Below are 13,792 nucleotides of genomic sequence, written 5' to 3'. Positions count from 1 at the left end.
TGGTTGTTGTGGTTGAAAGCAATGTTTCTCCAAAAGTTGTTTTGGCTACACATCACACAAAACAAAGAATTTTAATTATTGTGATTTTTATTCTACAGCCAGTGACTTATTAGTTAGAACTGTTGCAAAAGTGCAGAGCATTTATGGTAATCAAGAAAGACAATGAGCAAAAGCAGAATCAGGAGAATACTGATGGTCAAGAAAAAATCTATATCTGGAACAAACGAAGCAGCTAGATCAACTATAAACTGAACATACACTGATCACAGATTTTATCCCCAGTTTTGGAAAGATGTGTCTTGATGAGACTAAATTTACAATTCACAGTCTTACATATTTGTTTTTAGCATTTGGTTAAATTCTCTTCCCAACTGCATAACCTGTGTTCAGGTTACCATTTTGGGTATTCTTCCGCAAACCTTTCACAATAAGTACTGGGATTTTAGCCAATTCTTTCCGATAAAAGTGGTGTAGTTCAAGCACCTGGCTCACTCACATCTGTTTTCAGCTTTGCCCACATATTTTCTGTAGGACTAAACACAGTGTTGTGAAGCCCACTCTCAAATAATACAATTTTTTTTTTTCGTAAGTCTCTTTGTAACTAATTTGACGTCCTAATTTGGGTCATTTACTCTCTGGAAGACCCATTTAAGAAGGTCTTGAGAAGATGCGTTAATATTTCCATGCCATCTAATTTTGTAAAGATCAATAGTTTTCCCTGCAGCAAAACACACCCACAGCATGATGTTGCCACTCCATTTCTTTCTAGTTGGAATGGTATCATCAGACTAAAATGCTTCCCAATTTTTCTCCAAATATAACAATGTTTATAATGCTCAACACATCATTTTTTTTTAATGATCCACAAGATATGTTTCAAAATATTCAGATATTTATCCCTTAGTACATTTCCAAACTGTTGCATTTTTTTTTTTTTTTGTTGCTTTTGGAATGGATCTCATACCTTGTGTTGCACAGTTCTGACTGTGGATAATGGTACTTTCTTTCCAGCTTCAGGAGCTGATGAGCATATTTCTCACCAAAACACGCCTTTTTTCTGGGACACATAACATGTCTCCTTCCTGGACGGTATGAGTGGACATTCAGATGGTGCTTATATTTGTATTTGTTTGTATAGATGAATCTGGCACCTTCAGGAATCTGCAAATTATACTCAAGGATGTATCTAACTTTTGGAGTCCATAGTTCTCCTGATATCTCAGCTGATTTCTTTTGACTTCCCCATGGTGTCTAACAAACAAAGCAACTTGCTTGAAGCAATGATTTGCAATAAACCAACAATGACACCTAAATAATGTCAGAAAGCGTGAGCCTATCAGAAGCTTAGAAAACCATGACATCATTCTCTGGTTGTACTCAACATTTTTAAAAGTATATTAATCTTAGAGTGGGTAAATTACTTAATAAATAAACTTCAAAACAAAGTTCTTTTAAAGGTTCTAAAAATAATTTTTCCTTTCTTTATTCTGGATTTTATTTCTGAAGAAATCATAATTAGAACAAGTAAATGAATCAAAACGTAAAGACTTTGTGTAAACAAGTGTTTAAAAATTCAGCAGCACTCTCCTGAATCAACCAAGTCAATTTGCCACACAATTACTTATTGCTGATGCGAGAAATAGTGTGAGTCATGCCTCATGCAAGCGTGAGATTAAACAGCAGCAGCCGGTGTGCCAAAGAGCAAGAAAAATGCAGCTTGAGAGCTCTGAAACAGATACAAACCTCCAGCATTAACAGGCTATGTCTGATATAAATTGAGTCACCCTCAATTTTCTTAGCTCTTTTCTGTGAAGAATGAAAAGAACAAAAAACAAAAAAAGTGTGGGTTTGTTTCAGTTTCCCTGTACGCTGGGATCACACTGCTACACGGTAGACATGCATTTTATGAAGTTCACTAATGTGTTAAACACAACAGACGGGAAAGAACAGAGAGGCGTTCATGCAAAATGATTTGGTGCAAAGTGACCAAAACTGTTCTATACTAGCAAAGAAGAAGGACTTCTATAGTGAAAAACTAAACAGAAACACCTGTTAGTCTCAGATCATGCATGTGTGCATTCCAGTGTTAAAACAGCAAGCAAAACTTTTAAAACTTATAACTTATACTGAGGTGAGGAAAGAATACTTAATAAATCAGACTGCTTCAAGAGTAGTCTTCAAGTCCAAATTCTTACACATTTTGTTCGTAACTGCATTTCTTCTACTTCTTAAAAATAAACTGTACATCTCTTGAACCTGATATATTTAAGTTTTCACCTAGCTGTACGGAAGCAGAACATGATAAGAGAGTGGCATTAGTCCTTTCAGATGCAAAGATCGGAAGTGGAGAAACGCATGAGCGGCACCGAGAGTCTGACCTTTCGCATTTGCACCCCTTCCATGATCGTCCTCTCGCTCTCAGACTCGTGCTACTCCGGGGGGAGGAGAGAGGAAGATGTGTTAGCACCCTCTGCTAGTCGTGTTAATAAAAACCATGTCCTGTGAGGGACAGTGCTACAGGCTTGAGCCTGCCACTAACCTGAATGTACCCATTGATGGTGGATATCAGTGAAGATTCTATGTCTCTCTGCTCCCTCGACGCTGCTGACTACAGCAGCAAGAGACACAGTTTACGCTCATGCATAAAAAATCTCTGTTCACTGTACGCTCTTAGGTGTTCTTTCTGAATCAGTAACAATTTCAACATGTTTTCAAACATTCAAGATCATAGATAAGATTTTACCTTAAATGCATAAAGCTTTTATACAGTTGACATACAATTATAGATGCAGACAAATTTAGTTGGAACCCTGATAAAGGATGTTTAAGAAGCCTTAAAGCAAATTCAATTTTAAATTTTGAATGTCGGAAATTTTGACAATTCCAGTAACTGTTTTCTTGTTTTCCTACTTCAGTAGAACCATTATATTACAAGACCTTATACATTTATCTTTTTGCAGTGGAGAAGACTAAGTGTTTGTTCACATTTCTAAAGAAGTGAAGCATAGAGAGAGATCTTTGACCATTTCTCTTTGCAAACCTCTCTAGATTATCAGCCATTCTAGTTCTTGTTTTACTTTTTTATTCAAATCTCCCGACAGGTCAAACTGGATTAACAGTGTAATGCACTATTCAAATTCAAATTCATAATACTTTATAGATTCCAAAGGAAAATTTTATAAAATATATTAATATGTTAATGTGTGCTTTTCCACATACTCATCTTCTGTTTCACACAGTTCCAGTAAAGTTTGGCAAACTTTACATGTTTATGTTTGAGACGGGAGCACAGAAATGGCTGTTTTCTGGCATCACTCACACAATTATGCCAACACTTTTTATCAACAGCAAATGGTAAAACTTATTTTCTCAACATAGGATGTTTTTCCCCATTGAAAAATAAATGTAATCAAATTAAAGGTTGGATTTTTGTAAAAAATTAACTGTGGTACTACGCTACTGCTATTTATAAAAATATCTATGGTGTACTAACACTTTTTACCCATCTTTACAATGGTTGCCAAGATATTTGTCCACATCTTTATTTTACTTTATACTGTGTTTCTTTTAGAGATTTGTGCATTTGTCAGCCCAGACAGATACAAGAGTAAATAAATGAGCTAAATACCTTGACCTCAGACAGTGCCTCTATTTTTGAGGGCTCTGCAGCTTCTATCGTGACTTCCAGCTTCCTCTCTTCCAGGCGGCTGGTCTTTATGGGAGTAGAGGTCTGGGGCTGGTCGAAGGGAGCCATGGGGATCCCTGCATCCGCCAGCGCAGCCTGAGAGAAGACTGGAGCACTGACAGGACGTGTGCCCCTCTGCGAGCTCACAACTACAGACAAATGTAAGAAAAACTGAAATTAATAGAAAGAAATATTATGTTTGCTGTTCTTAGGTTAACATGTTTAATAACTAAGGTATTTTGTCATATGTTTGCACATTGTTAAGCTTTAAAATGCAACATTGTCACAATCAGCAACCATACTTACCACACTCAGTTGCCCTGTAATGAAATAAATGCAAAAACTGCAAGCATATACTGTACCTCATGTGTTTTCAGCACGTTTGGTTTCAAAAGAAAAACATACGAGAATAAAACTTAGGCAAGAAGCAGAAATCCTCAGGATGACATGATCGAAGCACCGTGTATTAAATAAGATAATCCAATGGTCGGGCAAAAGCAGTTGTTAAGTAGCATATTAGGCGAAATGTTCATTTCTCATTCAAATGTTGAGAACGAAACAGCATTATTTCTTCAGCCTGCAAAAACTGCCAGGTGGAAAATGTGAGAAGTGGCCTGGGCATCAGCCCGTGTATCCAGGCAGCAAATGTTAGTAAATGTTTTATGACGCAAAGAAACCCACAAGTGAGCATTAGTCAAAAACACTCCACACACAAAAAAAGTAAACGGTACCTGACTCTTTGGCATCAAAATCTAGCAGAACAAACCAGTCATCAGTGACATCTGTGTGTATGAGTGGACGCCTTTCTTCAAGGATCCGCATTTCAAACTGTGGCTTCTTCTCAGAAATTTCAACCCTTTTTGTGGCCACAGCAGATGGAACTCTGACCTCTGATCGGACCCTGAGGCTTTCAGGGGCAGCAACTAGCATAGATATGAACTAGGTATTATTGTGGAATAGAAGTAAAAGCATCAACAGCCCTCAGGGCCTTTCTAGCATAAAACTGTGAATGACTTAATGTCACAGAAGAATTTACACAAGTAATTTGTACGTGTTTCGTTGAACCCCTCTTTCATAATATACCTGATGATTTTAGGGCTGGAGACAGAAGAATAAACCAATCGTCTTCCACTTCTATTTGGGGCTGACGTTCCTTCACTACTTCTTTCTTGTGCCAAGTCTCATCCACAATAGTAACCCTCTGCTGTGTTCTTTTCTCTGTGGCTACAAACGTTTTTGCTGTTTTTGCTTCAGGAACAGGGAAGTCACGTTGCTCCACAGCCACTGGCACAGGATCAAAAGGAAAAATTGAAATGAAAGGTACTCTGGGGGTTTTCTTCCCATTTTTAAATCTATATGTCAAAAAGCTCAACAAAACCAACAATAAGTATGCCGTTTCAGACTAAGTAGAGATGCACCAATTTCTCTGCATTTGATGTGAATGACATGATTTTCCTGTTGGCCCATAAACACACTACAACATGCCAACTTGTGACACTCATATTTTAATTGTGGAAGTTTCTCTTAGTGAGGAAAAAAGAAATATAACCATTTATAAAATTAGTACGGATTAGCATTGTAGGCCCCTGGACCTGCGGCCCATAAACTGGGGTTCAAAGGAGTTACTCAATTCAGCAGAAGGTTCACAGTTAAAAACGTAAAAACAGCAACGACATGATTATATTTAGATATTATTGCAAAAAATAAGACTAGGTGCACCTATTTACATTAAAGCTGGCTCTAGCACTGCAGTACAGCTAGCTACAACAGGACTTTGAAAAGTAGGCCCTGTTTAAATTTTTCACAAGCCATCACTTTTAAGGTAGAGTGATGCCTTTAATATCTGTTGACTGAATATTAATTAGTTATTAACATCCAGAATAAAAATGGTTTGGTGAGAAATTTTTATTTGTGATACCCATTTACAACATATCACAAGATACTTTGGTCCTACATTGGCCTTTGAAGATCAAAGCGATAGTGTGATTGCTTTATAATTGTTGCTCATATGAAACTTGCACATAACATCCATTACTACTTACATTTGTGAGATTAATTTAATATATAGCATGTTGAACTTTGTTTTTATCATTCTAAATGTCAAAACCAATAAAAAAATATATCTATTGGAGAAAAAATGGGAATCAATTGAAGTAAAAAAGTGACCTCAACAAAATAGTAATTGGTGCATCTCTAACCCCAAGTAACAGAATACTGGTTGAACTGTGGAATAAACAATATATCTGCCTAATTGCAATAGGCAAACAGCAATAGCATACTACCTGATACTTTTGCTGCCACATCTAGCAGCTCAAACCAATCATCATCCTCATATGTTGGTTGTGGCAGGTTAATCACAGTCACAGCAGGTGGCCTCAGATCCTCCTTGACAAACTTTGGTTTTGGTTCACCGGGTACGGGTGTCTTAACAACCCTTTGAACCTCAGCAACTGACACAGAAAAATTAGGATTGATAAACTTTAAGAAAATAGCAGAGTATAGACTGCTTTTAGCCAATTAAAAGTACCTGGTGAAGCAGGTATTGGTTTTTCTTGAGTAATGTCAAACAAGACAACCCAATCATCTTCTTCCATGTTTGACAGAGGTGGGGGTCGACTTGGCCTAATTTTAGGAGAACGAGTACCGTCTTGTCTGCTGGTTGCACTAATTATCACATTTTCATATGTTCTAATCTCTGTGGCTTTTACTTCCTTGTATGCTGCAATCTCTGCAGTTTTCGCCTCGACTTCAAACGTCTTTGCCATCTTTTGAACAGCCTCAGCCGGCGTAGCTGGTGCACATAAAACATCCAAGTGGTTGAGTTTCACTTGTGTACATGAATCTACTAAAACATTTTATTACAACATAAATTGATCTTATACCTGTGGGTATGATAACTGGCTTGTCACCAACAATGTCAAACAGAATGAGCCAGTCATCATCTGTCTCTGGAAGAGGCTGGAAAGGTTGTGGACTAATTGGATATAACCTTTGCTCTACACGTTTTGCTTCAACTGGAACAACTGGACTGATTTTAGCTTTTTCTGGCACAGAAACTGGAAAAAAATAAAACAGACATTTACTTTTGACTCCTGTTGAACATATTGTAAGCATTTTCTCTGAATAAAGACATTTACAGGATAAAAGTACCTGGAGGAATATAAGACTCTACTTTGGGAGGTATGTCAAGCAGCAGATACCAATCATCATCTTGGTTTCTCACTGGATACAACATTATCTGCTCTGGAAGTTTCTTGACATGTTTCTGAGTCACAGTCTCCTTATCTACAACTACAACCTCCCTTGTCTTCTCTACTGCCTCTGAGACAATCACAGTTGTCTTCCTTTCTTTGGGAAGAATCTGAACATATTCAGGCATTGATGCTATAGATAAAACAAAAGTAAACAGTGCTGTCAGAGACCTGTAATGGACTTAAAACTCAGTGGACAGATTTGGATTTAAGTGTGTATTAGCAATACCTGGCTGTAGAAATGATGTTCCCCTATCTGGAAGATCAAGCAGAATGAACCAGTCATCTTCTGCTTGCCTTGGTATTTGTTTTATTTCAGTATCCTCTACAAAAATCTCAGCTCTTTTGTCTCCCTGATCAACAGCTGGGACACCTTCAATCTGGGATTTGGAGACACCTCCTGGTAGACTCACTTCAACAACAAAACCAAAATAAAGCATAATTCAGTCTTTCCTGGTTGTAATAAGGTAACTGATCCAATTAATCTGCAAGGCAGCATGGGAAACAGTATGTTTGTCAGTACCTGGTTTTATATATGTAGTTTGTCTAGAAGGAATATCCAGCAACACAAACCAGTCATCATCCCTCTCACTCACTGGCCGGATTTCTTTAAGACGTCTTGGAGCCTCTTGGGTAATCTGTCTCTCTTCAACTACTACTTTGTAATCTTCTGAAACTTCAACCACAGGGACAAACTGCCCTTCATCCATCTGGGCTTCCTTTATTGTTACTGATAAATAGAAGCAGGAGAGGACTTTTTCAATCCACAGACGTAAGCACATATTTTATCAGCAAGCAAGCAGAATACAAGGCAAAAGAGCAAAAACAGCACACACTGTTTTAGCAGTACCTGGTTCTATCCAGGTTTCCCTTTGAGTGTCTTGTATCATCTGTCTCTCTTCAATTTCCACCTTGTAATCTTCTGAAACCTCAACCACAGGGACAAACTGCCCTTCATCCATCTGGGCTTCCTTCATTGCTACTGATAAATGGAACCAGTGGAAGATTTTCTTAATGTTTTATCAACAAACACCAAGACAGTGCAAAAGAGCATTGTTCATTTGCAAAAACAGCATACACCGTTTTAACAGTACCTGATTCTGCATATTTGGTTTCTCTTGGAGGCTCCGCTAGCAACACAAACCAGTCATCCACCCTTTCCATAAGTGCTGGTTGTTGCATGATCAATGGCTGTTCCTTAATTTCCTCTTCTCCTACATGTCTCTTCACCACTGATCTTAAATACGTGCTCTCATCTACAGCAGTGAATAATCAAGAAGATAAGGATGCAAAGAAATTGAACAATTGAACAGCGACAATGTGGTCTGCAGGCCAAAAGCAGCAAATGTCCACGTGAGGTTGTTCCTGCAAGAAACTTCTCATGCAACCTTCTAATCCACAAAGAAGCACAATGGCAGTGAGCACAAATACAATTTAAAAAACAGTAGTAGTAGTTGGTCAATGTATTATTAATATTTGCCACATGACGACCATCTCTTGCAAACTGGTTAGAGCATTAGAAAGATTAGTAGAAGGTCAAAATGGCTCATAGAGTAGCATACTGTACCTGATGGATTGAAAACTGGTGGGCAATACAAAAGCAGGTACCATTCATCCTCATTTTCCTCCTGAACCGGATTTCCAAAATGAAGCCTCTCTGTAACCTCTCTCTGGGTCTGTTTTTCCAGCATCCCATCTGACTCCCCCCTCTCATCCACAATCATCACCCTCTTCCCGTTCCTGCGGTCAACCTTCTGCAGAATCACAACAGAAGTGGCCCCAGAAACTTCTGAAGAGTCAAACTTCTGCTGTCCTTCTTCCTGCCATTCCTTCTGTATCTCTCGTACCTTAGCCTTCAGACTTCCATCTAACTGATTCAGCTTGTTTTCCTCTTCAGGCACCAATCCTTTTAAAAACACATCTTTAATTTGTTCTTCTAGTTCATCCACTTCATCCTCATCTGTCTCCAGTGTCTTCATAAATCTCTGCAAAACCACATGATCCAAATCCCCCTCTTCTGCTCTTAACCTTTCAACCTCTTCTTGCCCCAATTGCTCTTCAATGACTTTCTGGATCCTCTCTGACACCTCACCCGCTTCCTGTAGTCTTTCCTCCAAGTCCCTCACTTTCCTCAGTTTCCCTTCCAGATCTTTGATCTCTGTCAATGTATCTATCAAGATCACAGACTTCTGCAGTCTCTCAATGACTTGCTCAGTAGTCTCTCCTTGTTTGACCACTGATGTGACAAGCTCCTCCAAACGGATCTGGGACTGGATTTTACGAGAGGCTGAGAAGAGCAAAAAGATCAATCAAACACCTAACTAATCTAGAACATATGGCAGGCTGTTAACAAGTTGTATTAAATAAATTTGAAAAATTGAATAATTCCCCCAAACAACTCACACAAAATATTTTCTTCAGACTCAGATAAGAACCGACCAAAGTACAGGAACCAGTCATCCTGCTGGTATGGTGTAGGTTTATGTAGAGGGTCCGGAGAGGAGGAATATTCAGAGCTGGGTTTGGCTGGCACCAGAGATTATAATAATGATGTGCTACAATTAGTTAATTGTTCTTTTCAATTTGTGCAAAACAGTAGCATGCTTACTTCAGCTTATCATACTGAGGGAATCTAATAACGACCCATTTGTAAACATTTTAAACAGCCACATTGTGTTCAAAATAGCAAACAATAGAAATGCGGATGGGTATCTGTAGTGAAGGTACCTTGGTGTTCCACAAAATCAAAAGTCTCGACAGTGGCTACAGAAGGTTGATGATACAGAAGGTCAGACCACTCGCCTTCCTTTAGGTGCTGCTGTTGCTGTTCACTGATAATTTGAGAGCCACCATCTACAGTCTCAGTGCCCTTCCAGGTCACAGACTGTTCTTCCTCCCTGGACTGAGAGGAAGCCTGCTCAGACTCCCCTCTGGCTGTGAAGAGATGGTGCAGTGATTGAAGTTACATAATGATTCTGCAGAACAGACGACGACTGTTGTGGATGCTTCACGGTGCTTCAAGCAGGCTTTTAGACTAGTTAGGTGCAAGCATTATTTTTCTTTTTACCTTTGGACTCTCTGGACTATTGTAAGTCCAAAAAGATGAGGTTAGTGTCAGCAAGATGAAAAACGCAACTCATCTTCTAGAACAAGAGCAAAATGGCTTATCATTTTACCTTGCACAACCTCGATTAAAGAATGCTGCTGCAGAAGTGATGAGTGAGTTATTCAGTTAGGAGGTAATATGAGGTGAAAGCCATTTGTGAGATGAAGCTCTCCATTTTTAAAATGAGGAAGCACAACTTCAACACTGGAAATGACTCTGAGAGAAATGAAACAAGAAGTTGGAATATTTGTGTTCCTTTTACCATGCACAGCAGTCAAAAACAACTGAACATCCAAAATTGGTCATAGTTACCAAGTTGAAGAGCTGCATTTTTAAATGTTAAAGCAATAAAAGCAAGTAAAAATGTGAAAGCATGTTGATAAAAGCGATGACGCTGAAAGCAATTAGCTAGAAACCAGCAATGTATCTGCCTCATGTGCATCCTGGTACCTGGAAATTCCACAGAAGGCCGGTATTTGCGTGTTGTTATCAACAATGACCAATCATCAGCCTCAGATCTGCTTGATGCAGAGAGTAGCTGCAGAAACTGGAGAGTCTCATCTCCAGCTGCAAGTGTAAAACAAGTCAGAATGTTACCTATTAACCTTTAAGCTTATAGCAAGAAACAAACTATAAGCTTGTTTCTTAAAAACAAGACACACACGTTACCCTACCTCCGTCCAAGTTACGTGACAGCCTCTTGCTTGCAGAGCGTGTGAATCGAGGGGCTGGGCGGTCGATCATGGAGCTCGCCTGCCGGGTCTGGGCTTGAGTACGGCCGCTGTACCGGAACTTGGAACCCAAGACAAGAAAACGACGGGACGATGGAGCCTCCACTGATGGAACTCTGAGAAAAAGACACAAATTTTTTTTCTTAAAATATTCGGAACCAAAATTAGATCATAAAATTGTTTGAGTTGTAAAAGGTGCAAACTTTCCATTAATATGTAAAATTCCTTAAAACATTTATTTTAGCCACGACCTTTGTAGCTTACACTCTTTCTGGAGACTGTCAGTGACTGTCAATTTTACACGTATAAAGTCAGCAGTTTTCCGTGATTGTGTAAAGCATAACTTACATTTCTCTACTAAAGATGATTTAACTTGGTCTGAAGATATTCAAACTTTACTGAGAAAGATTTCAACAGCTGTAAACCAGATTCTCTAAAATAAATAGTTATAAATCCTTGAAATGTATCCTTAGTGTAATGAACGTAAAAATGAGTTTAACTTTTCAAAGTATAATTTCTACTATTTTATTGAGATGCAACCAAATGTTAAAGGGCTACTGTTTAGACTTGGACGATGAGTATTTAGCGTTTTCCCAAATACTCATCAACATGAGTCTTAAATTACTGTGGATTTGTAGCCTATTTTCTATCAAGACTATACAGAGAAGCTGAGAATTATCCTTTGTTCCCAGGCAAAGCAGTGAAGAGAAACCTTTCTATACCTGAAGAAAGTATGATGCTCAACACAAACTTTCCAAAGTTTCTTTGAGGCTTTGTAGTTGGGCAGCTTGAAGCCAATGGTGCTCTCATACTGCTCTTGCTGCAAGGGAAGAAATAAAAATCAAAATCAAGAGACATTGCCTGCAACCGATGACAAAAATAATTTTGATGTTAATTGAAATAAAGTTTACATTTTTGTGTGCATCTCAAAAGCATCAACTTCTATACAACAAATACATCCATGTCATTGGAATAACAAGATTTTAGTTCAACAATACAATAACCAGTTTAATTGTAATGGTGAAAAAATGGATGAGAAAACTAAGAATATACAGTTAACGACAGTGGGTCTCAGAAATTAAGGTTCTCACTCAGAATTAGTAAAAATGTTGTGATCAGACTTGAAATCAAAGTGATTGCCTGAGTTTTACCTCTGACGCTCTGATTTTAATAAAAAAGCTGCTTCGTTTGTAAGAAATTTTAAGCACTTTGGGCCATGGGAAACGATTGATCCTCAGCTTGTCCTTGTAAACCATCAGACCACTGGAGCAAACACCCAGTGTGATGTCAACACCATCGAGATCCTGCACGCAAGAAGAGAATGTCAATAAGAATCATGGCATAATCTCTTCATATTTTCAGAAAACAGTCACAAGGGGGCACTCTTTCTTTCTTAATTAATGTTGTCTGAGGTCATGGGGTTTGAAACATTATAATCCTTTCTTTTTTATCTCAGAGGGTTATGGCATCAATTTTGTTATTAATTCTTAATGATGCAAATGTGACTGCTGCCGCAAAATATTACCAAGATTCTGAACATGAAAAAGGAAGGGTAGAAAAATCTCTGTCACAAGTTTATTTGCAAAGCATTACAACAAACTGGAAAAACTTTTTAAAAATATTAAAGAATTTGTAAAATTACCCACCTTGGCTTGGTGCAGGTCAACTCCGTACATTGCAAGTTTCTTGGCATTTTCCAGAAACAGCAAATCTGCTTGGGCTGGACTCATTGACCTTCACATGAAAAGAAGAATATTTTTAAAGAAGACTCATTCAAAGGTTAAACAAAAATCTTTGCTGTTCAATTGAGCAAAAATAATCTTACGCATACTTAATAACCACAATAAAAATGATCTACTGACAAATTTCTATTATTTTCAAATAATTGTCCATGGCCCTTTAATGACCTGTAAGTGCGGTGCAGCTCCATCACTTTCTCCTCCAGCTCCTTGCTCTGTCCGGGTGCCAGGTTCAGATCTTTAACATAGTCTGCCCCGTGAACCTCCGGGTCATATTCTCCCAGCTCAGACTGGGCCGTGTAGGAGCCCAGCAGGGACAGGGTGACAAAGGAGCAAGGAAGAACACCTTGCATAATGTCCTTCCTGAGCTGGAGACACAGGAAATATCTGCAAAAGAAAGAAAAAGAAGAGTTAATATATCTACAGGGGACAACAGTGTTTTCAAACAACAATGAAAAATGAAAACAGAAAAGAATTAGCTGATAGAAACAGTCCATCACTTTTGAGGTGAGTTTTAAAGCAAATATTGTCTTTCTTCCAATAAATATCCCATGACACTTTTGTTCAGAATAAATTCAGGTGAGTTAGTCCCAGAAGTTTGAAGCCATCAGCTAAACCGATAGAGGTCAACACTGATATATTTCTTTGGTCTTAAAACGGCACCAATGTAAAAAAAACCCCCAAAAACACCAGCAGCTTAAGCTAATTTTAAGACCTTTCAAATTTGTCACACTTAAATAGGATGGTTATTTACACAGACATCAATGGTATGTTAATAGGATTGTTCATCTCTGGTCTGTGACTGATAGATACGTACCTTGGCATACTGCCAAGGATCTGGCTCCTTTCCTTTAAATTCATGAATTTAAAACAAAAAAATCACGAAATGAGACAAGACGAGACAATTTACCCGTCAATAACAATGTACAATACTTATTTTAGACCACACACCATTCTATGCGGTGTAAGTTGTGGTGAAAATTTGTTTCAAGCAAAGCTGAATGAGCGGTGAACATAACTGCCCATTTTTATATAGTCCAAACATTAAATATACCTTAACATGCATAGATCCACAAAGTGGACTTGTTCTTCCTCATTTTAGCTCTTGGGGGTACAGTCAATCAGTCCGGAGAAAAATTGATTGGCTGCTTTGCAAATGCCAGCCAATAGCATGTCAAACAGCTCTGTGTCAAGGTATTAAGTTTTTCAGATATTCTTCTTCACAGCTTTTTACAGCTTTTTTACAGCTGTGGTGAAAAGCTGCTCTAACCAGCTATATT

At 38.3% G+C, this 13,792-nt stretch overlaps 1 protein-coding gene across 12 annotated transcripts in view; it reads right to left on the bottom strand.

The window, feature by feature from the left end:
- Positions 1-13,792, bottom strand: part of LOC122831400 (titin-like) — a 41,280-nt gene that overhangs the window by 9,153 nt on the left and 18,335 nt on the right. For 9 of the 12 annotated variants that reach the window (XM_044117548.1, XM_044117540.1, XM_044117541.1 and 6 more), the window contains exons 6-28: positions 12,681-12,899; positions 12,420-12,507; positions 11,925-12,077; positions 11,496-11,593; positions 10,717-10,889; positions 10,493-10,609; positions 9,664-9,870; positions 9,340-9,462; positions 8,504-9,223; positions 8,031-8,192; positions 7,787-7,918; positions 7,460-7,666; positions 7,166-7,348; positions 6,836-7,069; positions 6,568-6,741; positions 6,213-6,476; positions 5,968-6,135; positions 4,769-4,969; positions 4,417-4,608; positions 3,629-3,834; positions 2,540-2,608; positions 2,379-2,429; positions 1,744-1,806 (exon numbers count right to left, since the gene is read on the bottom strand). In XM_044117548.1, coding sequence (XP_043973483.1) covers positions 1,744-1,806; positions 2,379-2,429; positions 2,540-2,608; positions 3,629-3,834; positions 4,417-4,608; positions 4,769-4,969; positions 5,968-6,135; positions 6,213-6,476; positions 6,568-6,741; positions 6,836-7,069; positions 7,166-7,348; positions 7,460-7,666; positions 7,787-7,918; positions 8,031-8,192; positions 8,504-9,223; positions 9,340-9,462; positions 9,664-9,870; positions 10,493-10,609; positions 10,717-10,889; positions 11,496-11,593; positions 11,925-12,077; positions 12,420-12,507; positions 12,681-12,899 — 4,204 coding nt within the window. The remainder of the gene's footprint in view (positions 1-1,743; positions 1,807-2,378; positions 2,430-2,539; positions 2,609-3,628; positions 3,835-4,416; positions 4,609-4,768; positions 4,970-5,967; positions 6,136-6,212; positions 6,477-6,567; positions 6,742-6,835; positions 7,070-7,165; positions 7,349-7,459; positions 7,667-7,786; positions 7,919-8,030; positions 8,193-8,503; positions 9,224-9,339; positions 9,463-9,663; positions 9,871-10,492; positions 10,610-10,716; positions 10,890-11,495; positions 11,594-11,924; positions 12,078-12,419; positions 12,508-12,680; positions 12,900-13,792) is intronic. The other 3 variants (XM_044117538.1, XM_044117543.1, XM_044117544.1) reach the window with 3 other exon arrangements.

The sequence above is a fragment of the Gambusia affinis genome, linkage group LG05 (genome assembly GCF_019740435.1).
Source record: "Gambusia affinis linkage group LG05, SWU_Gaff_1.0, whole genome shotgun sequence".
Lineage (NCBI taxonomy): Eukaryota > Metazoa > Chordata > Actinopteri > Cyprinodontiformes > Poeciliidae > Gambusia > Gambusia affinis.
Note: the sequence above shows the minus strand (reverse complement) of the source record. Positions and strands in the feature narration are given on the sequence as shown.